General features: G+C 36.2%; 1 protein-coding gene and 1 long non-coding RNA gene across 3 annotated transcripts; both read left to right on the top strand.

Annotated features, from left to right (window-relative positions):
• The first annotated feature begins 221 nt into the window (after window positions 1-221).
• On the top strand, window positions 222-24134 carry LOC149144507 (myosin-9-like). Its single transcript, XM_089452179.1, has 37 exons — window positions 222-898; window positions 3493-3621; window positions 5792-5935; window positions 6128-6273; window positions 6367-6523; window positions 6662-6720; window positions 6949-7108; window positions 7234-7383; window positions 7505-7641; window positions 7749-7895; window positions 8084-8185; window positions 8588-8645; window positions 8842-8943; window positions 10069-10106; window positions 10334-10460; window positions 10566-10736; window positions 11115-11246; window positions 11427-11536; window positions 11705-11765; window positions 18574-18751; window positions 18915-19120; window positions 19401-19520; window positions 19722-19820; window positions 20156-20377; window positions 20557-20696; window positions 20853-20964; window positions 21083-21133; window positions 21363-21446; window positions 21589-21759; window positions 22081-22236; window positions 22327-22533; window positions 22924-23067; window positions 23213-23283; window positions 23417-23516; window positions 23635-23691; window positions 23780-23836; window positions 23961-24134. The coding sequence occupies exons 1-37, from the start codon at window positions 896-898 to the stop codon at window positions 24132-24134; spliced, it is 4482 nt and encodes a 1493-aa protein (XP_089308305.1). The 5' UTR covers window positions 222-895.
• A 28-nt stretch (window positions 24135-24162) lies between these two features.
• LOC149144506 (uncharacterized) lies at window positions 24163-26522 on the top strand. Of its 2 annotated transcripts, XR_016264475.1 has the most exons (3): window positions 24163-24245; window positions 24395-24511; window positions 26184-26522. It is a non-coding gene; the product is annotated as an uncharacterized LOC149144506 (long non-coding RNA). The 2 variants fall into 2 exon arrangements; XR_016264474.1 differs by lacking the exon at window positions 26184-26522 and having other exon boundaries at window positions 24395-24672.
• Window positions 26523-27374: the final 852 nt, after the last annotated feature.

Genomic DNA, 27374 nt, shown 5'->3' with positions numbered 1-27374 from the left:
TTCCGGAGGATCATATTAGTTGTTTGTTTTAAAAATCGATTTAATTTATTTTGTAATTACTAAATTTTATTTTTATTTTTTGTCTCCAGAGGATTTCACTTTAAAATTTAAAAAGGGCGCAGGGCCTCGCAGTGATGATGGTGACGGCCGGATTTTTGAGGCGATTAAATTATTTTATTTTTCAACTTTTCATTTTCTCTCTCTTGAGGAGAGAGATAAAGGGCTCACAATGAAGTCATGAAGGGAATGAAATGTAAAAGAAGGCAGAAAAGAAGAGCAGGAAGAAAGACTGGAGAAGAAGCAAAGGCATTGAATTCCTTATTGTTTTTCTATTATTTCTCTTCGTTCTGCCAGGATCTGTGCTATCGGATAGCAGATTCAAATCCAGAAGCTTTGCCTTTGTATTCCTGCAAAAAAGTCGGCCTTTTTGGTGCTAGAAAAGCTCACTTTTGGCACATATTCGTATTCCCCTATATCCGTTTCCTCCCTCGGCAAAAGGCTTCTTTTTGGCCGCTAATTTATCGAGAAACCACTGGTCCGTTTAAGCTCAGCACCAAGAGCCGGAACGGAATCCGAAAACAGCGAAAACGGGAAAATTTTTGCAGGGGCGTGACTCGAACTCATGATCCTTTCGGGCAAAGGAGGGGAAATTAAGGAGAACAGCGGCTGTTTATGTGTTTTGGACCATCGGTCAGGTCGATCGGGCCTGAAGGGCTTCCTGGCAGTGGAGGGGGAGGAATCAGATACTTCTGCTGCGAGATCGGGCGTCGAATTTGGTTTTAAGGTGTAACGTTTCTCAATTGCAGATAGGTTGGGGATTTTAAACTTTAGGCCAGGTTTTCGGCCGCTCAGCAATCGATAGCTCTGTTTTTACGGTTAACATTTTGGCTCTTCAATGGTATGTGTATTAAAATCATAATATTTTTTTCTACTACTTTGGGGTTTCGGTACTAGTGGCATCAAAACTTATTGTATATATCCATTCCCGATGTAAACTTTGGGGAAATATTGCAGAAATTCAAATTATGTAGGGTGAAAATGGATTTTTTAGAACTCGATTTTACTTTCTCTGGGGGTTTCAACATTAATGCATCGAAGATTACAGGTTTACAGCTACCCCCGGCACAAATTTAATTAAATTTTGCTCAACTGTATAAACACTATTAAAATTTGTTGTTGCCGTTGCCATCTCATGGTAGAGGCTTTGGATGACCCTAAATTTTTGGTAACGGGTTACAATAAGGGTTTGATCTTCTTTGAATAATCTTATTTAAAGAAAAGATTTAGAGGGTTTGTAGTACGAGATGCTGGAAATTCATTATGTATATTTGTATCACTTTATCTAGATTAAAGTGCAAATGGTTTCTGCGACATTTGGAGTTGGCCACTCTAATTAGTGGTTACCATGGTCAGAAAAGCTACGTAGGTTAGTGGGTTCACTCTATGGCAAGGGCATTGATGATTAGATGACCCATTACTAGTGTAAAAATAGTGGATACTTTTGCAAGTGAATCCTTTGTTTCCTGATCCAGAAAAATACAATTCTTAAACATAGAGAATACCGCACTGGTTAATCCCATATGGCTTATTTACCAGTTGGCTTTTAAGGAGGGGAGTGGTTCTTACTATTAATTTCCTTATCTTGTCTTTTCTTGTAATTGAACATTGTTCTATATAATCCCTCTTGTAACTGGACCATAGAATTTCAGCGATTACGTATGCTCAGTAAGACCTTTGGTAATTTTGTTTCCTCTTTTACAAGCCAAAATAAATGCGAAGTGAACTATTTTTAAAAAGATTTTAAAATAAATAAGAAACGAATATGATGGTAGTTCGGTGTTTGGATTATGAAAATTGAAAAAACGGAGGCTTAGATTGAACTCCATTTCAGTTATTTCTGGAAATGCACCTTCAGGCTTGAATCATTACAGTTATTTCTGGAAATGCACCTTCAGGCTTCAATCATAAAAATACTCAGGGCCACTAAGTTTGTTTCCTCTTTTACAAGCCAAAATAAATGCGAAGTGAACTATTTTTAAAAAGATTTCAAAATAAATAAGAAAAGAATATGATGGTAGTTCGGTGTTTGGATTATGAAAATTGAAGAAATTGAGGCTTAGATTGAACTCCATTTCAGTTATTTATGGAAATGCACCTTCAGGCTTCAATCATAAAAATACTCAGGGCCAATTAGCGACGTGTTATTCACTACATAATGCAATAGGCATGTTGAAATTACTCTTTAGTCCCTTTGTATAATCGCCCTCTCTATGCTTCAGTCAAGAAATACAATTTCTCATCATCAAATGAGTGAATATTACTGATTAGATTGAACCATTTATTCTTTTTTTTAGCCAAGAAACGCATCATGGGTCAATACCACGTGCCCAAATAATTGTAATTCATGCTTCAGTCAAGAAATACAATTTCTCATCATCAAATTAGTGAATATTACTGATTAGATTGAACCATTTATTCTTATTTTTTGAGCCAAGAAGCGCAGCATGGGTCAATACCACATGCCTAAACAATTGTAATTCATTTGACTCCCTCTGTAACATTCTAAAAGCATGAAGAAGTCAAAATACTGCATATTTTATTTTAATTCAATTTTGTCACACATCTAACAAATGTACACCAATACTAGGGATTAATATCATGGGCCCAATACCATGGATTATCAATTCCATATGCCTAAACAATTGTAATTCATTTGAATCCCTCTGTAAAACCATGGGCCAATGCCATGAATTATTAATTCCATGTGCCCAAAGAAGAAATATGTATATATATTTGTTTTTTTGTTTTTGTTCTTGTTTTCTTCTACCCGCTTAGATCCATCTTAATTCTGGATCTACTGAGAGCTGAGAGGGATCAAATCTGTTGAGGTGCAAAGATCTTTTAGAGTGAAAAGAGATTTGATCCCTCTCAACACTGTAGATCTGCAATTAAAATAGATTTGTCTAATTTTAAAACAATATATTATTGTTTTAAGTTGCAGAAAGTGCATTCTCCTAAACCAAAGCAGGGGCAAGATCTTCCTAGGTCTGAGATTAATGCTTATGATTTAAAACTTATGTGCAAATCTGTGAACACTGAAAATGAATACCAACAAGTTGTCTGAAATAGTTGTCACGTTTGTAACTCACTTCTTTAGTCAGATCTTCCTAGGTCTGAGATTAATGCTTATGATATAAAACTTATGCGCAAATCTGTGAACACTGAAAATGAATACCAACAAGTTGTCTGAAATAGTTGTCACGTTTGTAACTCACTTCTTTAGTCCTTTTAGGCGTTGTGTTATTCTGAAGTGTTGTATTGATAGATGATATTCTCCATGCGTTATCGAGTTTAATTTATTCAATCAATGTATAGAGTCCATGAGTTGACATGCATTTCTGGTTTTTGAGGTTTATTATCTAGAATTTCATCAGCAATCTTGATTCTTTGGAAACGTTACTCACGAGTCTTCGATATATTGGATAAATGCAGGCGACTATAGTGAATATTATAGTAGGGTCCCATGTATGGGTGGAAGATCGAGATACGGCCTGGGTTGATGGCGAAGTTACGAAAGTTAATGGCGAAAAAGTTGAAGTTCAAACTACAGCTGGAAAGAAGGTAACGATTCCAAATCTATTGGTAATTTTCATGACGACTATGTCAGTTGGTAAGTAGGCACACTTAAATTTGATAGGACATTTAATGTGAACGATAGCATAAAATTCTTGTGGTGAGAAGATTTTGAAAGTCAAGTTGGGGAGATCTACTTTAAATCTGGCAAAGAAGTTGTTTTCAAATTTATGAACTGTCACAAGCTATCTGTGGCAGAATTTATGGCTTATACAATGAATATTGAGATGGGTAACGGGCTAAATCCTTGTGATCACTCATGTTGTTCATTAGAATGGATCAATCAACTATGTTGGATCTCATCATATGTTGTTGTATTGAGAGGTGCTCTATAATTTATTATGGGGAGATGTAGTGGTTGTTAAAAGAAGAAATGTTAGATCAAAAAATAATAATAATAGAGCATAATATCCGGCTTAATTGAAAAAGTATTAAAAATAAAAAGTAATAAAAATAATAAATCAATTCAATTCAATTTGTTATAGTGTAGTTTTGTTTTTATTAATAAAATTACAAACAGTTTTTTGCGAAAAAAATCATAATACACATATCACATCAAAATAAATTTAAATAATAATAATTCATATTTGTAATTATCATATATAATTGATAAACATAAAAAAAACTTAATAAATTTAATTATAAACATATAATTAGAAATAAAGATATTTCTATATATATATTATAGAGATATAAATGGTAACTCTTTACCACTTTGAAAACTTTTAAGCAGCTGCTGGCATCTCGCTGTTCAAAATCGTAAAACCTCTCTGCTCTTGTGAAACATCTATTGAGTGGTTCAGGCCTTTGCTTAGTGAGCCGAAATGGTATAACAGAGAGGAAAACACAGAAGATTGACATGAACTTCAGTATTTATCTATGTTGGCACTGGTTTTCATGACAGGGGAACAGCGGGGATGGGGACCCGTCCCTTGGACAGCTAGAGTGCACCCCTAGTTTTTTCGGGGTTCCAGTGACATTCCATCGATAGCCCTCCTTTTCATGAGAAAATGCAGTTTAGCTGGAGAAAACTTTAGTGTCATTATTTTTAATTTGTAGTAAGGTCCCTGAAGGGTCTATGAGACCCGGAACGGTCTCTATAGTAGCTTTTCTTCTTGATACTTCTTGTTAATGATTGTCATCTTACAACTTAATTGGCATTCCCTTTTCAATAGGTTCTGCATATATTTGTAGCTGTGTTGAAATCCCCTATAAAACATTTTGCATTTTGATTCTATAAAGAGATTAGATTCATATTTTAAATTAATAAAGTGATTGAACAGGTATTTATTCAAACATTTAGTACCCAATTTGATTCATTACAATCGGATGGTTTTCACAGTGTTTGAGGTTGGGATGGTGGGAAAACTGGACTTGAATGGTTCCTGGAAACCCAGGTACAATATGAGAAAATGAGAAGAACCAGAGCAATTGCCACGAGGATCAAACATTTGAATGTTGCATTTCCTGTTTTTTGACATGAAGTTGTTGCTGAAAAGACAGTAGTCAAATCACTACAATCCAAATCAAAACCTATCCTACAAACTCATGTTTTGAGATGCAACTTTATTTTGAGATGCAACTTGTATAGTAGATTTAGATTCAGTTTGATAAAAAAAACAGAATTGGAAAAATGATCCTATTGTCCAATCATCAATGTACATTGTCAAAACTGAAGATACATGGTTTATCCCTGAAATCTGCCCAGAACATCCCTGAAATTTGCCACAACATCCATGAAATCTGTCCAGAATGTCCCTGAAATCTGTTTGGAACATCCTGGGGATAGCCACCAAGCCCCGGAATCTCTGATGAAGTCCCCAACCGTCTGGGGATGTTTTCTAGGGTTACCCAAGTCCCTGGAATGCTGGAACGGTGGGTACATGCATTTTTTTGGTTGGGAAAGGTGGGTGCATGATTTTTTTGTATATAAACTGGACAATTGTTTTATTACTAAAACTTATGCTAACATATCACTCTAATATGTGACACTGAAATTTTCGGTTCTCGCGAATTCTGGACATTTGTTGAGGTGCATTTTCATGAATATTAGCTGTTTTGGATTTAATTGTTTCGTCCTAGCATGTATCAAACTGATGGTATTTCATCTTTACATGCGTTGTTTTTGATATGGGTGACTGTTTTTCCATGTATACAGGTGGTTGCTAATTTGTCAAATGTGTACCCAAAAGATACAGAAGCACCTCCCGCGGGAGTGGATGATATGACGAAACTTTCATATTTGCACGAACCAGGAGTTCTGCAAAATTTGGCAACTAGATATGAACTTAATGAAATATATGTTAGTGATCTGCTCATGATTGCTTATTTCTTCCAGTTTACTTCTACCAATGTGTAGTCTTATTTTTGTTCTGGTTTATGAGTTTAAGCATTTATAATTGCTGAGCACGTTGCATATATTCTTGATCGTATCAAAGGGGGACTTACATCCGTTGAAGAATATTATTGACTAATAGGTTTTGATGCTTGACAGACATATACAGGGAATATATTGATTGCTGTCAATCCATTTAGAAGACTACCTCACTTATATGATACCCATATGATGGAGCAATACAAGGGGGCGACATTTGGGGAGTTGAGTCCTCATGTTTTTGCAGTGGCAGATGCTGCATACAGGTAGAGTATTATGATTGTTTGATGTGTCCACAGAACTTTGAACTAGAGAGCACCATTATGATTTTTCTGAGTACTAAATCGTTTTAAATACAGGGCTATGATAAATGAGGGAAAAAGTAACTCTATTCTAGTAAGTGGAGAAAGTGGTGCTGGTAAAACAGAAACCACAAAAATGCTCATGCGTTATTTAGCTTACATGGGCGGTCGAGCTGCTACAGAAGGACGGACAGTTGAGCAGCAAGTTTTAGAAGTAAGATAAGTGACATCCATGCAGTTGCTGATCTGGGCTGGAATAAATTTATTTCCAATTGCTTTGGTTGTTATGACTTTGGACTGTACGGTTACTATGATTTTCTTCTCTGAATTCTTAGCATTTTGTATTTTACAGTCGAACCCTGTTCTTGAAGCCTTTGGTAACGCCAAAACTGTCAGAAACAACAATTCCAGGTAAAGTCTTTTTATTAGTTCAATATAGGTATACTGTGAAATTTATTGATCTAGCTAATCTTACTTCCGGGGCAACTACACAAATATTTGTAGGATACACAAATATTTGTAGGATTGGGGTATGGGAGATTGGATTGCTATCGGCCTAGGCTTCTACAGGATTTATAAGGGATCTTCACCGTTCGTTGTGTTAGACTATAACATGACAAGCATGCCTCTTGTTTGCAGTCGTTTTGGGAAATTTGTGGAGCTTCAGTTCGACAAGACTGGGAGGATATCAGGAGCTGCTGTGAGAACCTACCTTCTAGAAAGGTCCCGTGTCTGTCAACTTTCAGATCCAGAAAGAAATTATCATTGCTTTTACCTACTTTGCGCTGCTCCGCCTGAGGTATGTTATCATCTGTCTGTTACTTTATATGGACAATGCTGTAAACATCCACCATACCTACTAATGTGATTTGAGTGGCATTATACAATAAATCACAGCTTACAGTTGCCTTGTGATGTTTTCAGGATATTAAAAGATACAAATTGGGAAATCCAAAAACCTTTCATTATCTTAACCAAACCAATTGTTATGAACTGGATGGTGTAAGTGATGCTGAGGAATATCTTAATACCAGAAAGGCAATGGATATTGTTGGCATTAGTCCAGAAGAACAGGTATTGTTTGAATAATCTATTAGCTCTTCTTAAAGATATTTTAAATGCTAAATTTGAACTTTAAATAAATATAATGTTGCATGATTATATCTCCCACTGAAGTGATGGCTTTACCTTTCAGGATTCAATTTTTAGAGTTGTGGCAGCCATTCTCCATTTAGGTAACATTAACTTCACGAAGGGCAAAGAGGTGGATTCTTCTATGCCTAAAGATGACAAATCTCGTTTCCATCTTGAAATGGCAGCTGAACTTCTCATGTATGCATCAATTTCTGAAATGACTTTCTTATTATTGCAAATACAGCTATTTTATAACAGCTCCAGCTTTCAAGTTGGTGCTAAATTAGAGGAAATTTTTGTTGTAGGTGTGATGTCAAGGGCCTGGAGGATGCTCTCTGTAAACGTGTAATGGTGACGCGTGAAGAGACAATTATAAAATCTCTTGATCCAGATGCTGCGACAACAAACCGAGATGCCCTAGCAAAAACGATATATTCACGCATGTTTGACTGGTAAGATTTTAATTTTTGAATGGAGAGAAAGTGTAACTATGCTTGCTTGTCATCTGTGTCAAGCTGTGGCAGCAGCCTAAAACCTAGTCTCACTGCTAGTTCTGGGGCTATTCTCACTACTAGTCTTTGTGTGATTCTCTACTGGTTCCAGGCTATAAAATAACTCAAACTGCATTTGTGTTTCACAGGATTGTGGAGAAAATAAATATTTCAATTGGACAGGATCCCGATTCAAAGAGCCTGATTGGAGTTCTTGATATATATGGTTTTGAAAGCTTTAAGGCCAACAGGTACATTCTGTGCATGGCCAAAGTAACATACATAGAAACTGTGCAGGTTTATTTGCATATAAACTTTAAAGTACTCTGATGTCTAGTTGCAACATTATAAGAATGTTAATGAATTTAATCTGTTAAACATACATCTCTATATTTTTAACACAAAAACCTAGTTTGGTTCAGTTCTGAAGAAATATTTTCCTATATCAAGTCTTAAACTTTATGACTGTAATGCCTTGAATAGTCCTAATTCATTTTTCTTGTTCCATTTAATCTGCTCTAAAGTACTTTCTAGTACCAGTTATTTCTTAAATGTTAAGAGTTCTCGTTATTATTACTAGACTGGCATAGGGTTTGCATTGTGAATGTGTTGCCATTTTCTTCTTTTCAGCATCTTCTTTTTATTTGTGGCAGTTTTGAGCAGTTTTGCATCAATTTCACAAATGAGAAGTTGCAACAGCATTTCAATCAGGTATGAGAGCATATGTAGTTGTTTTATGACTCTCTTGTTTATTCATGGCACCTTTTCAATCAGGTAGGAGAGCATATAGAGGAGTTCTTTTATGACTGTTGTTTATTCATGACACTTTAAATAGGTTTTACAGACTTGACTTTGTAGAGGATGCTGTTACTTAGATGCTTTTAATCTGTTGTGACCTCTGCTGCAGCATGTTTTTAAGATGGAGCAAGAAGAGTACACAAAAGAAGAAATCAATTGGAGCTACATTGAGTTTGTAGATAATCAAGATGTACTGGATCTTATTGAGAAGGTTTTTCCTGTTGGCCCTGTATTCATGTTATGTGCTATTTACTAATTTTTGGTCTCAGATACTATGCTTTATCATTTATAGATGCTATGCATTAGTGTTTCTTGGGCATTGAAGAGCTGATTTGATTCAATGTCATATCAGAGTTAAAGAGAGTGTTGAATGAGGATTGGTGAGTCAGTTAGCTATGGGCCATGAAAGAATTTACTGTCTAATATGGGAAACAACTTCTGTTAAATGTAGAGACTGGCAGTGATTGTTGCTGAATGATTTTTCATAGAAGTTGTTTCAGGCATCTAAACTTTATGATATTTTCTGGAACTAAAATCCTCCTAATAAAGGGAATTTCAAGATACAAAGCATTTTATCTTGTGGAGGGTCAGGCACAACTAAGGATGCTGTCAGCCTGTCCCTGTTATATCTGTTTGGAACATTTCTGCCATTGGTTTAAAGTTTTCACATCGACGGCAATAGAACAGTTGCAGTTTCATTATTTTGATTAACAAAGCTGTAAGAAGAAATAAGTAATTGGGAGAGAGTTGTTGGTTTAAGTTCTGCTTTGTAGGTGGGTTCATGGGGTGGTTCTTGAGAATGCTAGCCCCCCTTTGTTATGGACTTTTGACTTTTACATTCATTTGAATAGCACAAAGAGCTTGCCAAGTTTGGTCCTATCCATCCTCAGGATACCATTAACCAAATTCTTCCAATCTTCAAATGGAAACATAGTATTCAATAATTTTTCTATCAGCAGCTTGATCAGATCACTGTATTGCCCTCTTTTAAGATCATTTTGTATTCCCTCAAGCAATTAATACCTGGAAATTATGTATTGTAGTTTTTTTATTTTGTTTTGATTTTATAGTGTTTTCTATAACATTCTGTGATTTTCTTTTCTGATCATGCAAATGGAAGTTCTTATCATTTGTGAGCGAACATTAGATAGTTCTACAATGCATTTTTATATCCTTCTATTCTAAGCCATATGAATTCTATCAAATCCTTTCATGTCATCTGTAGAAATGTTGAAGCTATATGAATTCTATCAAATCCGTTTATGTTATTTGTAGAAATGTTGATTCATGTCTGTGACTTTACGACCTATAAATAATCTTAATTTCTATGCTGCAGAAACCAGGAGGAATCATTGCACTTTTGGATGAAGCTTGGTACACACATGTTCTCTTCCTCTGCATGCTTTTTGATGGTTTTTTAACAATTTGCAACTTTGTGGAAGTTATTTTTTTTGCTAGCACTTGGCGTATAGCTGGTTAATGTGCACATGGAACATTTGATTACAGATGGATATTTTTTTCAGTCAATGTTATGAAAATGAACAAACTTGAATGCATTTCATTTTAGCCCTTAAAAAAAAAGACTTGGCTTGGTTTTGCAGTATGTTTCCAAGATCAACACATGAAACTTTTGCGCAAAAGCTTTACCAAACCTTCCTTAACCACAAGCGCTTCAGCAAGCCAAAACTTTCTAGAACTGATTTTACAATTGTTCATTATGCCGGTGATGTAAGCAACTGGTGGCTTTGACCCTTACCATTCAATCATTTTTAGTTATAACCACTTTCTTACATTTTCCAAATATTTAAGTTATTTCTTTTATGTGTCTTGCAGGTTACATATCAGGCCGATCTGTTCCTTGACAAGAATAAGGATTATGTTGTTGCAGAGCACCAAGACTTGTTAAATGCCTCAAAGTGTTCTTTTGTTGCCGGTCTCTTTCCTCCTCTTCCAGAGGAGTCTTCAAAGTCTTCCAAGTTTTCTTCCATTGGCACACGCTTCAAGGTAAAATGACACTGCATTGCTTATAATGTGTATTTCATATGATACTTATTTTAGATGCTCCATAGTATTATATATATTCTTTGATTGTGTTTTGGAGTTGTTCCATTGTTTGAGATATGACCTGACTTCTGGTTTTATGGCTCCCTTGATTCTGTGCTTAATATGTTTTCTTTAATTGTGCTTTGTAACTCTATATATTCCAGTGACCAATCCTTGTATTTGCCAGATTTCTTTTAACCATATGTGAAATGTCCACCGTTGTCTGTTATCTAATTACAGTATTCCTATTGGATAGTGCCGCTTAATTTCCTGACTCACTAGTACTCTGATCTTTCCATAAAGTAAAATTAATTTTAAATTTTGGCCATATTTGTGCAGCAACAACTGCAATCTTTAATGGAAACACTCAGCTCAACTGAGCCTCACTACATTAGATGCGTGAAACCAAATAATGTTCTGAAGCCATCCATATTTGAGAATCAGAATGTTATACAGCAGCTACGTTGTGGAGTAAGTTTTCTGGTTATTTTTTACTTCGTATGAAGTTTAAATGTGATGATTACCAGTTTTCTAGTTATGCTTTACTTACTATGAAGGTTAGATGTGTTGATTACCCTAAAATTTACTTAAGTTTCATTTTGCAATCAGTCATGATTGGAGATTAACGGCTACATATTGACTGTTTTATAGGGTGTTCTTGAAGCAATCAGGATCAGTTGTGCTGGATATCCTACTAGACGAACATTTGATGAATTCCTTGATCGTTTTGGCCTTCTTGCTCCCGAAGTTTTGGAGGGAAAGTATGTATTTGTCTTCCATTGCACTGTTTAGGATCATCTACTTCCTCTAAAGATTTTATATTTGCCTGTTGCAACCTGTTAAAGAAGATGATTGAGATGGGTTGATAGGAAAGTTTAGATATCTGACTTCAAACTTTTAATTAGACTTTTTCCTGTTATATGTGGCAGTTATGATGAGAAGACTGCATGTGAAAAGCTTCTGGAAAAGAAGGGTCTCAAAGGCTATCAGGTTAACCTACAACTTATGCAGCTTTGGATTCATAAAATTCAGAAAGATGCACTGGCATTTGTTCTTTAAAAATGCTAGAAGGCAGGCTGTTATTTGTTTTTGTCATCAGTCCTATGCTAGTCATTCATGGCCATCTTCAATTAGGTTATATTTGGTCGGTGTGTTATATAGTATGTTAATAGTGATGTTGGCACATGTAGAAGTAATGAATTATCATGTGTGAACATCTTTCTTGTAGCTTCTGAATCACCTTCTATTATTTAAATCTCTTTTGGTAAGAGGTCTTGTAATCTAAAGAATTGTTTGCGTGGATAACCATCATTGTGGTCCAATCAAACTTAGAGTCTTGTTAGAGATATAATATCTAGCTTCTTCTGTAGCTGTGTTGTTTCATTTGCAACCGCCTAATAACTTGTAGACTTTTTAATTCGTTCATTGCCCCCACCTTTGCAAAGTACCGCTTTACATGACAATTCCAAAGGTGATCTGCATTTGATAGTGCAAAGCAGGGTTGCGGGGAGTGCCCCCCCCCACGCCCCTTCTCCCAAAATTGCTCCCGGCAAAAAAAAGTGCTCCCTGGTTTCACCAGAGCGTTTTAGGGAGCGGTTGGGAGTGTTCGCTCCTGTACGCTCCGAAAACGTTTTTCAGAGGGGGAGCGGTTGGGGAGCGATCGCTATCGAGCGCTCCCCCTCTGAAAAACGCTCTCGGCCGGTAGAAAAAAGGGCCGCGTGGCCAAGAGGGAGGGCGACGCCGGCGGCGGAGAGGAGAGAGGAGGGAGGGAAGGGAAGGGAAAGGGGGGGGGAATAAATAGACCCTCTCCCCTCCCATTATTCACTTTATCCATTGAGAGCAAGAGGAGCAAGAGAGTTTGGAGCAAGAGAGCGTTTGAAGCTTGGAAGAGCTTGCAAGGGGATATTGGAGCTTGGGGTTGAAGGCCAAAGAGGTAGGATCTACACTCTAATCTAGCATTTTTTATTTATTTATGTTCATTGCCAATTAGATAAATATATATATATTTTTTCCTCTATTTCCCATTCCCATTCCTTTTTTTTTTACAGATTCAAAACTTAAAATTTCAAACATCATTTTTATATTGCTTGGCATTTTCTTCTTCTTGGTTGCTTTTTTGGTTATTATGGTGTTGGAGAGTAGGAGGGTTGATCATGAAGAAGAGGATGAAGAAGTGGGTTATAGTGGATTTGATGAAAACCCCAGAGAGGAGTACCTTGGTGAGGAGGAAGAGAGTGAACATGATTCAACCCAAAGAACTAAACAAGACCAAACCCCATTGTGGAAATATGTTTCTAGACCTGAAGCGGGGAAAGGGGGTGGAACCACTAAATTTGATTGCCCCCATTTCAACAAAACTTACACAGGTTCATACACCTGTGCCAAAAGGCACCTCTGTGGGAAAAGGCCATGGGATGAAGATAAAAAAATAGGAATCAAAACTTGTGCAAGTGTGTCAGCAATAGGTAGAGCCAAATACATAAGGGAAGAGGAGGAAGCCTAATACAAATCTAAAAAATCAAAGGGTTTCTTTGAACCAACCTCACAATCACATCAACATGCACAACGAACTCCTTCAACATCTTCCCATGGCAGTGGATATGGAGGCACAGGGTCACCAAACATCTCTTTAAAGCGTAGTACCATATCAGATTTCCTTGATGAAGGGTGTAGGAATGATGTGAATTCAAAAGTTCACCAGTTTCTCTATGCATGTGGGATACCATTCAATGTTCGTCGCTCACCTTATTGGCATGAAATGTTTTCTGCCATAAATGATGCCCATAAAGGATACAAGAGCCCAGATCCTTTAGATTGATCATGAAAAAGCAAAAATATCACATTCTGTGACTAGAATGACAAATTCTTGGACTGAGATATCTGATGGATGGACAAATGTAAAAGGCAAGCCATTGATAAGTGTTCTTGCTGTGTCTGTTAGTGGTGCCATCTCTCTTTCAACATATGATTACTCAGAGAAGTTCAAGACTGACATCAACATTGCAGAACCATTACTTGAAACAATTGAACATATGGGGCCATACAATGTCATACAAGTCATCACTAATAATGTTGCTAATTGTAAGGCAGCGAGAGCAATAATTGGTGATAAATACCCAACATATTTTGGTCTGGGTGTTTGGTTCACACAATGAACCTTTTGATGCATGATATTATACAGTACAAATGGATTGGTGATTTGTACAATAGAGGCAAACAAATGATAAAATTTATTACAAATCATAGCAATACCCATGGGCTTTTCCACAGTCACTCAAGATTGGAGCTGTTGAAGATTGTGAAGACTAGATTTGCTAGCTATTACCTCGCCTTCAGGAGCCTTTTGAAGGTAAGAGAGTCATTGGCTAGCATGGTATCAAGTCCACATTGGCAGGTATTAAAGCAAAGGGCTACAAATGCAATTGGCAAGCAAGGTTTTGAACATGTGGAGGAGACCGCTCTTGATTGAGGCAGAAGGTCACCAAACATCTCTTTAAGGCGTAGAACCATATCATATTTCCTTGATGAAGGGTGTAGGAATGATGTGGATTCAAAAGGTTACCGATTTCTCTATGCATGTGGGATACCATTCAATGTTCTTCGCTCACTTTATTGGCATGAAATGTTTTTTGCCATAAATGATGCCCCTAAAGGATATAAGAGCCCTGGGTATGACAAGGCTAGAACCATTGGACTTGATCATGAAAAAGCAAAAATATCACATTCTTTGAGTAGAATGACAAATTCTTGGACTGAGCATGGGGTGTCCATTGTATCTAATGGATGGACAAATGTAAAAGGCAAGTCATTGATAAATGTTTTTGCTGTGTCTGTTAGTGGTGCTATGATGCTATCGTTCTTTCAGCATATGATTACTGAGAGAAGTTCAAGACCGGCATCAACATTGTAGAACCATTACTTGAAACAATTGAACATATTGGGCCATACAATGTCATACAAGTCATCACTGATAATGTTGCTAATTGTAAGGCAGTGGGAGCAATTATTGAGGATAAATACCCCAACATATTTTGGTCTGGGCATTTGGTTCACACAATGAACCTTTTGATGCATAATATTATTAAGAACAAAAACCAACTATACAAATGGATTGGTGATTTATATAAGATAGGCAAACAAATGATAAAATTTATTACAAATCATAGCAATACCCATGGGCTTTTCCACGGTCACTCAAGATTGGAGCTGTTGAAGATTGCGAAGATTAAATTTGCTAGCTATTACCTCACCTTCAGGCGCTGTTTGAAGGTAAGAGAGTCATTAGCTAGCATGGTATCAAGTTCACACTGACAGGTATTAAAGGAAAGGGTTACAAATGCAACTGGCAAGCAAGGTTTTGAACAGGTGGAGGAGACTGCTCTTGATGGTCAGTTTTGGGCACGTGGGAGGCAAGTATTGGATTTTTGTTTGTTTGTTTGTTATGTTTTTCTTTTGTTTGTTAGGTAATGTGAGTCTTGAGATGACTAGCATGCCTAACCTATGATTTGAGTAGCCATGACCTACGGGCATCTAAGCCATCAAAATCTTCTGGGGATTGCACTTGAGCCGGGCCACACCAATCCTTAGCATGGCTTGATTTTTGCGCATGGAGTTTCGAACCAATGACCTTTTATGCAATAGAGTGCCTTAACAGAACATTCTAACACTGTCTACTCTACCCCTTGTAGGCTATCTATCTATATATATATATATATATAGCGCATTTATATAAAAAATCATGTAGAATGCCAAATTAGTTGTAGAATAGTTGTAAACATGCATATTTGTACATTACTAAAGGTAGAAATGGCATCCATATTGTACTAATGATTAATCATTTGAGCATCAGCCATCGTGAATCTAAATTCTAGCAATTACAAACAAACATATAGTGTTTAAAGTCATATAATAGAAAGTAGACCATTAACTTATGGAATGAAATAAGTTATCTAACAACTGTCATGGAAAAATAGTTATGTTTACAAAATAGGCCATCTGCACGCCGAAGACCAAAAGGTCCAAAGCATTAAAGGTCCAAAGCATCTATCATCCATCACATGTAAACTTGTGAAAAAACATAAATCATTTTACCTGCGGGTCTTGGCAGGTTCTATAGTGAGCCAGGTCACTTGCATAGAACCCACACTTAAGACCCTTACTCTGTCAAACTCGCATTAAACTCATGTACTCGTATAAGACCCGCATCGGACCTCTATAAGACCCATCGAACCTCAGATTGCAATTTTTAAAATTTTTCTCTTTTTTTTTTTTTTGTTCTTCTTTCTTTTGTTTTTTTTTTTTGTCTTTGCTGTTTCGGAAATGAGGTGGAGGAAAAGGGAAATTGGAGGCAAGAAAATGCTTTATAAGCACCTCTCTCCCTTCCATTTGTCATTCACTTGTCATTTGAGTGTTTGGCTCATTTCTACGAGTGTTGAGTGACTCCATTGCACATTGAATTTGCTCTTGGAGGAGGCTAAAGGAGGCTAAAGGTGGCTTCATCAGATCAAACCCAGCTACAAGTAGGCTTTATGAACCTTGTTTGAATGTTTTCCATGTAAAATTTTTAAAATTCTTTGTATTCAATTTTTTTCGGTTTTCAAATCTATTTATTTATTTATTTTTAATTTGCAATTTTTTTTGGGCTGAGGAGGAACTGTGGCTGAGTTTGTCAGCCACACAGGGCCGTTGTGTGGCTGAGAAACTTAGCCACAGGGCCTTGCGGGCTGAGGAGGGCTCACAAAACAAGTGCAACCAAAGGATACAAGTCCAATTTTATTGGATACTATTGATTTAGAGTCCGATTGGGTTGTGGAGGAGGAGTCCCCTGATTTGAGTTGGCTTGATGAAGAGACCGAGGATCTCTCTAGTTTGCCATCTCAAATGGAGACTCCAAATACACCTGCCTCATAGTTTCTTCAACCTTCCAATGTTAGCATTAGCTCCACGAGGGCTTATTGTAGGCGTGGTTGTCCATGAGTGATGAGACTCAATATTGTTATGAGACAATCATTTATCATTTATGACATGTATTTGAATTTTGACCTTGCTGACATTTTTTATTTTAATTATGGAATCATGATTCCTTTTCTTATTCAGTATCTAAATGTTTTGCTTACAAAAATCGAATATGTTATGTTGTATTTTTAGAGATATGAGATGATATTATGAATTATTGCATATATTGCGGTTTTTATAATTTATAAAGATTGAAATCGTCATTAGTTTCTTTTTGTGCTTAAAATTTACCATATTTTAAGTTTTGTTGTTGTTGTTGTTTCATTTTGACGAGTCTTATACGAGTTTTATACGGGTCGTTCTCGAGTCTTATACGAGTACGAGTTGAGCAACATTGATATCAACTATTACTTCCTTTTTGCATCACCATGATTGTTGTGTGGGCCTCGTGGCGGTGCTGGAGCTGGAAGGGGACGAGACTGTGTAGAAGAATCTGTAGGGAGAACTGAAGATGAAGCCCCTAGTGCTGTAGCTAAAGTCTCGGACATGGGACCATGACAGTGTAAGGGGTGACATCTTTATTTGCCAACATTGGGGTACACAAAGGGCTTGGTGCTCTTAGATTAAATGTCAATCACATACCCTCGTGATAGAATCCAATGAAAATATTGCAATCCCATCATTCCTGCAACCCTAAAAACTGTTGAGTCTACCAAAATTTGAATAGGATATGAAATTCTACTTTCTCCATATGAAGTCCAACGAGGTTGGAACCACTCTCAAACATCTTGAAACAATTAATGGTAATTCTAAAAAATTAAGTGAAAGGATAAAATATTAAAAAGGAAAGATTAAGGCTAAAACAAATAAGATAAAGGCATGATAAAAAGGAAGGATAAAGCAAATTCGATAAAGCATGTCAACTTTTGCATTAAGAATTTAACATTACCATTAAGGAGTGCTTAGGGAGAGTCCAGGTAGTGTGCTTCTTGGCTGCAGGAGCATCCTAGGGAGTGCTGGACTCTCCAAAGGGCAGAGGCCATCTCAAATTTGTTTCGAACATGCTGATAGGGGTGCTCCCTAGATGCTTCCACTCAAAGGGCTTTTCCTACTCGGGTGAGGTGGCTGGGGGGGGGTTGAAGGGGGGACTATATATCATTAAGATTAAATCAATAATGACTAGTATTTTGATATACACTATCAATATACAGTTATTTTGCTATGGTGTAAACATATAGATAATCAATAATATCGATATCCATATCGATACCGTGAATTAAAATATGATGTTTGTCCATAAGTGAAAGTTCCCCATGGGGATCAGGATAGGAAGAGTTCTACGGGCCATGCAACATGAGTCCCAAGTGCCCAGAGTGTCAAAGAGTGAACACAGCATGACTGCTGGGGTCTGCATGGCACGAAAATCAGCTCAAGGATACCAAAAGAAGTTTTAATATACAATGACTTGTACATATTAACTATTCTATTGTTTTAATCGAGTATTGGAGTTTGAAAGGTTTGTAATCTTCGTAATGATTTATCATTTATGCATATCTCTCTGGCAATGAGATTAGTAGATTGTGCAGCAAAATTTTAATAATATACTGGGTATCCTACTAGTGGTTCTCATTGTGTCATGTTAATTTTAGGCCATTCAAATAGAATATTAACTAAATAATTAGGAAAAGCAGTACCTTTTCAATACGTTGTGGCTAAAGGTAATTAATGCCAATGTATGTTAGAAGGGACTAAATCGCTCCAGTTATATGCCTTATTTGCCTTGCCTTTTTTGGCTTCAGTAAAGCAAAATTTACTCATATAGAATGACCTAACAAATTTGCAGATCGGGAAAACAAAGGTTTTCCTTAGAGCTGGACAAATGGCCGAATTAGATGCTCGAAGAGCTGAGGTTTTATCAAATGCAGCTAAGGTTATTCAGCGCCAAATTCGCACGTATATTGCTCGAAAAGAATTTGTTGCCTTGCGCAGGGCTGCTACTCATTTGCAGACTTTATGGAGAGGTATTTATATCTGAATGTTTAAGCTTGACTATTGTTTTTGTTTTGTCAGATATTTTTCTATAGATTATTTTAAAGGTTTTTAATGCTTAATTTGTTATCAGTTCACATTATATTAGAAAAAGCAGTAAATATTGTCTTAACTATTCATCTGTATTATTTTCAGGCAAGTTGGCACGGAAACTTTATGAAGAAATTAAGAGGGAAGCTGCTGCCATTAAAATACAGAAAAATGTGCGTGGCTATCATGCAAGGAAAACTTATACAAAATTGCGATTATCAGCTATTGTTGTTCAAGCAGCATTACGTGCAATGGCGGCTCGTAATGAATTCCGATTTAGGAAGCAAACGAAAGCAGCAATTATCATCCAGGTATACAGTTTGTCAGTATGGTATTGTGAAATAAGTTATTGCCTTTTTCTTATTTCTATTTTTGGCTAAATTAAAAAATGCCAAACTGAGATGTAAATTGTGTAAAATTTGTGTTTTGCTTACTTGCCACAAATTAATAAAATTTTCCCAGGTTGGATGAAGCTGTTATGATATTTTAGGGCTATTAATAAAGAGTGTTGGTGGGTTTGCTAAAATTTGGCTCTTCAAGCCTGTAGTTAGTGTAAAATTATGAATTCCAACTTTCTTTCATGGTTTGTAGGCTCAATGGCGTGGGCATAGAGCCTATTCGTACTATAAGAGTATGAAGAGGGCAGGACTTTCTGTCCAATGTGCTTGGAGATCTAAGGTTGCAAGGAAGGAACTTAGGAAACTCAAGATGGTAAACATTGTATTTATGTCATTTCATAAAGGGACATATATCATTTTCAACTATTTTATTTTCGTCTTTTTTGATATCAATTATTTTTAGGTTCTTTTGTGCTTGTTATCTTTTTTTTAATCCACTCATCTGTATATTTATCACCTTATCAGCTTAGTGCAGAAATTTTACACCCGAATTCACTTTTTCTTTTACATATAGGCTGCCAGGGAAACCGGGGCATTGAAAGAAGCAAAAGATAAGCTTGAGAAAAAGGTTGAGGAACTTACATGGCGCTTGCAGTTGGAGAAACGCTTAAGGGTAAGCATGGCCTTTTGCATTTTTGGATATGAATTTCTGAATTAGAGGAGTAAAAAATGGTTATTAAATGCAAATGCATGACAGTACATTCTGTGCCAAGTTAAGGAAAATATTCATATTCATTATGCCATGGTGCTTATATATCTATAAATTACAAGTTGGATATAATCATTAACATGCGAGCTTAAATTTTATTTCTGGATGTCTACTACCATTGAATCACTCGCTGTACTCCTAACATTGTTGATGCTGTTAGTGATGCATTGATAATTATTCTTGCTTATTGCTTGGCTACAAGTCCAATTGCCAACACTATCTGTACTTGTCTGATACAGACTGATTTAGAAGAAGCAAAAGCACAAGATATTGCAAAACTGCAATTGTCTTTGCAGGCAATGCAAGTTCAATTAGATGAAGCCAATGATACGCTGGTAAAGGAACGGGAGGCTGCAAGGAAGGCTATAGAAGATACTCCACCTGTGATTAAGGAGATGCCAGTTGTCGTTGTAGATACTGAAAAGGTTGATCTGCTTACAAATGAGAATGAGGAACTGAAGGTAAGCATTTGATAATTTAATTCTCAAGAGAGGCATTTAAGTTCAATAAATAATAATTACATGCTAGATAGTTATAGTATGATTATTTTTTATCATTGTGAAAGTTACTTGAAATCTTCTCATCTGACAATATTGCTTTAATATGACCATGAAATATCTTAACATTTAGTATCATACAGGCCTTGTTAAAATCACAAGAGAAGAGAGCAGATGAGGCTGAGAGGAAATATGCTGAAGTCCAAGAACTGAGTGAAGAGAGGCTCAAGAAGGTGGAGGAAGCAGAATCGAAAATAGACCAACTTCAGGAATCTTTTCAACGGTATTTAACATGCTTCTTCTCTTTGGAAATCTATGGACTTCATGACCTGTCCAGTATGATGCATCTAAGATTGGTTTTCTTAAAATTGCTTTGTCTATTCCCTAATGTTTTATATTTAGGTGTGAACTGACTGACAAGTTTCTGTTAATGGCTCAGACTTGAAGAAAAGCTGTCAAACCTGGAATCTGAGAATCAAGTTCTTCGTCAACAGGCCTTAGTCATGTCACCAACTAAAGGTCTTGGGCGGTCTAAGACAGCTGTTATTCAGGTATTTTTGGCTTTCTCTAGGGAACACACACGAGCAGAAATTTGGCTTTTGTTCAGATGGCAATTAGTGCGAGTTTGAAATTTTAACATCTATTTTGCTGAATATTTCCATTTTGCAGAGGAGTCCAGAAAATGGCCATCTTCTCAATGGTGAAATCAAGGCCACACCAGTAAGTGTCTTCAGGGTGAAGATGCTTTTTTAGAGAAGATTATTTTATTAATGCCCATGACCACAAAAGTAGTTCAGTGGAACTCAAAAGTGTATGCAATCCAGTAGTGACACATTGTGGGAGTGCATAAGTAACTCCGAGAAAGGATAAAATAAAATGGAATAAACTTCCCTTTGTGAATTTGCAGCTAGTTAGTTACTGTGTTCTAACCAAAAATATTTTCTGGCAGGATTTGCAGAATCCTGTGCCTGCCTTGAAAGATGTTGCTGAAGCAGAGCAGAGGCCACAGAAGACTCTCAATGACAGGCAGCAAGTATGTGATTTGTAGCCTTTTAAAACCACTGGCTATGCATCTAGTTTCCATATGTTTTCAATTATTGTACTCTTGCTTTTACTATACACTAAAGTTGATTAAGGCATGCTGACACTAATTCCTTTTGTTATGTTGATTTCAGGAAAATCAGGATGCATTGATAAAATGTATCATGCAAGATATTGGCTTCAGTGGGGGAAGACCTGTTGCTGCAAGTATTATCTATAAATCACTTTTCCATTGGCGATCATTTGAAGCCGAGAGAACAAATGTTTTTGATCGCATTATTCAAACAATTGGCTCCGCCATAGAGGTATTTATGATTTTTCTGCTGTGCATGCTCTAGTTATGTAGTTATTTTCTTAGAGTGCATTCTAGATTATGCGTGAAGATTGCTTTTGTTCACAACTATTTTTACCAACATATTTCCTTCTAGCATGGGTAGCCAGGTTGGAATTTTTTTTATATAATGTAGTTTTTATTGTGAATGTTGTGATATTTTTGTTTGGACCACCCTTTTAATTTCTACCAATTAAATATTTTACAAATTGGGGTTTGCAAGCATTACCAGATATCTGTGCAAGGATGAAACCAAATATTTTTGGTACGACTTAAATGTTTGTGTACTGTGAAGACTCAGGAAAACAATGATGTTTTGGCTTATTGGTTATCAAATACATCCACTTTGCTGTTACTCCTCCAACGTACGCTAAAAGCAAGTGGTGCAGCTGGCATGACTCCTCAGCGCCGCAGATCATCTTCAGCTACTTTATTTGGGAGGATGGCTCAAGTAAGAAGTTTATCAATCGAATTGCCATGATATGAGTCAGTATAATTGTCATTAGCTTGCATAACATTTTCTTATGCTTGATTTTAACAGGGGTTTCGAACATCCCCATCAGGCACAGGCCTTTCATTTAGTAATGGTGGGATGATTGGTGGGTTAGATGTTTTGCGCCAGATAGAAGCAAAGTATCCTGCTCTGCTCTTCAAGCAACAACTCACAGCTTATGTAGAAAAGATATATGGAATGATTCGTGATAATCTGAAGAAGGAGATATCACCCTTGCTTGGGTTGTGTATTCAGGTATCTGGACATATACCTGTCTTAACTTGAAATTTTTCCCTCCTAGAAAAGATGTATGAAGTGGGGGTGACTGCAATTGCCTCAATGCTAATTGATGAGAAAAGCGAAGGACGAAAATTGCCTTTAATACCTTAAATTTATCCTTTTTGTTCTTACCTACCCTCCTGAGTACTATTTTAGGCTGTTAATTTCTCAGGGACACAAAAGTATTGACATCTAGTTTCTGAGAGTACACTCCGATAAAATTTAAGATTTTAGTAGTTGTCAATTCTTATGTTTAGTTTGAGATGTTATAAACTACTCTATTTTACTCATAACAAGATTAACTATTGTCTATTAATTAAATTCTAACTTCCAGTTAAAGTAATTGCCTTCTAATTTTCTATTCAGGCACCAAGAACGTCAAGAGCAAGTTTGGTTAGAGGGTCTGCTCGATCTCATGCAAATGCAGCAGCACAACAAGCTTTGATTGGTCACTGGCAAAGCATTGTAAAGAGCCTGAGCAATTTTCTCAAAACATTGCGTTCTAATTATGTAAGCAACGCTTTTGTTTATATGTTCCTTCAGAAAGGCTTGGTGATTTCAGTACAACTACTCATTTTTTAGTATTTTGTGTTCTAGATACCAAGAGTTCATTGAGCAACTTCTTATAATGTGTGAGCTATAAATTCTCTTGCAGGTGCCTCCATTTCTGGTCCGTAAGGTCTATACTCAGATATTTTCCTTCATAAATGTACAGCTTTTCAACAGGTAAATCAGTGTAAATATTGTTCTATGCAGCTTCAACTGATTAATTGACATGTCCATTTATATATTTCTGGAAGTTTTTTAGAATTGTAGTTTAACTAGCAATTTGCTTTCTTTTTTATTGTATTTATTGTAGTCTTCTCCTGCGGCGTGAGTGCTGCTCATTTAGCAATGGGGAATATGTTAAGGCAGGGTTAGCTGAACTAGAGCACTGGTGCTATGAATCAACAGAAGAGGTTGATCAGTTCTCATTTTGTCTTGCTTTTCATGCTTGTACTGAGTGCCATGAATGTTAATTGTGTTTAATGTTTTCTGGTTATGTTTTTCTAACTTGAGAGTATGGAAATAATGCAGTATGTAGGTACAGCTTGGGATGAACTTAAGCATATCAGACAAGCAGTAGGATTTCTTGTAAGTAGAATTCCAAGCACTAAAAATATTAATCCTAGCTCTTTCTGGATCAAATGTTAATCCTAGCTCATTCTTTTCTATGGAGCAGGTCATACATCAAAAGCCAAAGAAATCCTTGGATGAAATTACACATGATCTGTGCCCAGTGAGTGATATATCATATATGTTAATAATAATATACTCCAATATGTGATTCTCTTTTCTTCAGGTTTCTTCATTAACTAATATTAGAAGACTAATATTAGAAATCTTATTTTGGCTGTTTTCAGGTTTTGAGTATACAACAACTGTACCGGATCAACAACATGTACTGGGATGATAAATATGGCACACATAGCGTGGCTCTAGATGTAAGTCATAAGTTTTCATACATAGAGGGTTCTTTTCTTGAATATACTCTTGTTTCAGGCTATCCTTGGCCTTCATGTAAAGATGTGTTTTAAATCAATTAATGCCAAATTTCTTTTCCAGGTTATTGCCAGTATGAGAGTCTTGATGACAGAAGACTCTAACAATGCTTTGAGCAATTCCTTCCTGTTGGATGATGACTCCAGGTACAAAACAAGTCTCAATGTGCTCAATTTTTCCCAAACCACCCAATAATATTCAACATTGTAGATGAATCAAATATCATTAGAATGGGACAGAGATTTCTCTTTTTATATTATTTCCTAACTGCGTAATGCGATTTTTCTTGATGCAGTATTCCCTTTTCTGTGGATGATATATCGAAGTCCATGAACTAGATTGATTTGTCAGAAATTGAACCTCCTCTCATTCGTCAGAATTCAGCTTTCAACTTCTTATTGCCGCGTGCAGAGTAATATTTCTGAGAGGCAAAGTTCCAATGTTCCTTAGTATCATTATTCCTTTGCCTTGCCAATTATTGTCATCAAATACTTGTGCGTTGAAGTACATCTATTGGTTGTTTTTGTAGATTTATTGTTGTTTTTTTGGCTCAAAAAGTATCCATTAAATCTACCCAGGGACAGTTTGTAGTTACAACCCATTTGTTGTTTTTTCTCAGGAAAATATGATTCATTTCTCCTTAGGTTTATTATTTTCATTTTGACAGTAGTTTTCCCCTGAACACATTATTTTATGTGTTCTATGAGGGAAGATTCTAGGAAGTCTATAATTATGGGATTATTTTTCTTCTGTCTTGTTCACATCCCCAAAATTAGTTCATATGTCGGTGAGGGTCCCATAAGTTTGGCAAGCTTGAAGCAAAAGTTTTGCTTCCGCTAAAGCACAGCTTGTGTTGTAATGTATTCTTGGAAATATAGTAGTCACTAGATCAAATTCTTTACTGGTTTGTGGGGTATAGTTTCCTCAAAGGAATTATTATAAATTAGGGTTGAGTTAGAGCATTGTATGTTGTTCAAGTATTTATGTGTATGTTATCTCAAACTGCTGGGAGGGGCCATTGAACTCCCTAGATTGTAATATTTCTATACTTGAGTACAAATTTGAAAGAAGGCACTGGCGCTTTTCTTTGTTGTACATAATGAAGAATGAGTTCATTATTTTTTGCGTTATATATGGAAATGACTCCAACTTTGAATTAACTTTGGTGATTGTGCTTCTGTGAACTGGCTGTTAACTAGGAGCCATTTTGTGTATATATTTCAAACCTAAACTTTTCAAGTCATGAAGCTTATAATAATAATTTTTAGTCAAATAATGTATTCATATGTATCTGACAATGCCTAGTCATTTTATCCTTCTCACCTATATGATAATGCGTGGACCTTTTTCAGTAAGTGATGATTCTAATATTTTTCTATTAATTCCAATAGACTATTTTTCCTATCAACCACAATTGCCATGTCCAAGGACAGTTTTCTTATACACTTCTATAAATCATGCAGCCATTGCGCATAGACCAAAAGTGGAATGTGAGAATGCCAACAATATTACCTCTTGTTTTTAAGTGTTAATGTTTCTTCTAGTTTCTCTTCCATTTCCAATTTTGCTACTAAAAATTTAGACCCATCAATGATGATTCCTTGATACATTTCACTATTTGATAAAGGCAGCTTCATATCTAGAAAAAAGTCTTTGTGTTCATATACTTTGTGAAACATGGATTCTAGCCAGAGATTATATGTTTTCATGACATCATTGTTTCAACACTCTGCCTTTTTTGTACTTGTATTGTTAAGAGAGATGTCCATGTTAACTTCAAAAGGATTCAGTCCTATATCCTTATGCAATGTTATTGAGCCAAAGGCATTTTTCTGATTTTTTTAGAAGAAAGTTTGCAGTGTCTTTGTTTGCATGGTTCAAAATCCGAGTCCTGATGAATTAATAGTCGTGCCTATTTTTCTTATACAATATGGATCATCCTATGCACAATTAAGTTTATGGCCTACAACCTGCTATGAAGTATACTATTTTTCTATGCCTTGATATATTGATATTCTTTAGGCCACATATTCTCTAATATTTTAATATGTGCATTTTCTGGAACATTTCCTTGCAAGTGTCAGTAAGTTGTCACTAATTGTTCATTGTCAATAGCTCTGGGCAGTGCTGGTAAATTCTTCATATTCAACCTTCAAAGGGAAACCTCCCTCCTCCTTAGGCAGCGTGCCTTGATATAGATCACCTAATCAGCTTAGCAAGCAAAGATGTGATGCTGATAGTGATTGGAGGAATTCAACAAGTATCTGCAGTGGCTTCATCAAAGATGTCTTTGGGAAAACTAATGCTGTGGAAAAGATTTTTCTGATGCTGTGGAAAATATTCTTCTGATGACTGCATTCAGATGAAAGGGGATCATTTTAAATGAGAAAGGAGTTATGGTTGCCTGATGCCAAAATACTCAAGTGAGAAGCTATAAGGTTTTTGTACCATAAGTGAAAAGCTACAATATTCCTATACAATATGCTAGCAGACTTAACATTATGGATTACATATTTCTTTGCTTAGCAGAAAGAACTTGATTTCTAAATTGTCTTGTTTTGTGGTTATGCAGCTAGAGATTTCATATTTACATTTACTAATGTTATAACAGACATCAGTAAGTGTTCTGCCTCTCTAGTTCATACTTGGCCAAATTGTGAAAGGTTTTCTGAGGTGAAAGGTTTTCTGAGGTAATGTGCTGACTTTCATCTTCCAAGGAAGATCTTAACAAGTAATCTCTTAAGAGAAACACTCTACTGAGTTTTGAAGCAAAATAAATGCAGGTTATTGTTAAAGTCAGGTAATATGACAACTTTCATTCGCCAAGGATGGATTTGTCAGGCAATATGATGACTTTCATGTCCAAGGAACATATTCACGATCATCCAGGAGCACCACTTGTGAATTTTAAAAGAAAATAAATTCAGGGTTTTTCAAGTCAGGTTTCATTCTTCTAGCTGGAAATAATTTTTTTTATACCCTGTTCTAGTAAATTACATACCGATATCGCATATTCAAGTATCTACTTCATAGCAAGTCTTGTCATCATGTGCAGACTGTTACGGCCAGGACCTTAGCCTTAAAAATTAAACATTGTTCTTATATACCATCACAATAATGCATTTCTAGCCCAAAGGGTTATCTCAAGTGGTTGTCGCAAATGTTGTTGGGCATTTGGCTTGTTCTGTGCCAGCAGGTGCTTGGTTCTCATCTTTCTGGGTGACGCACACTAGCTTTATCTGACAGGTTTTCAGGGATGCCATCCGCAAAGGTGA

This window comes from Pinus tabuliformis, chromosome X, assembly GCF_031772625.1.
Source record: "Pinus tabuliformis cultivar Carrire ecotype Pingquan chromosome X, CPIR1, whole genome shotgun sequence".
NCBI classification, from domain to species: Eukaryota; Viridiplantae; Streptophyta; class Pinopsida; order Pinales; family Pinaceae; genus Pinus; species Pinus tabuliformis.
This window is presented reverse-complemented; position numbering and strand designations above follow the sequence as displayed.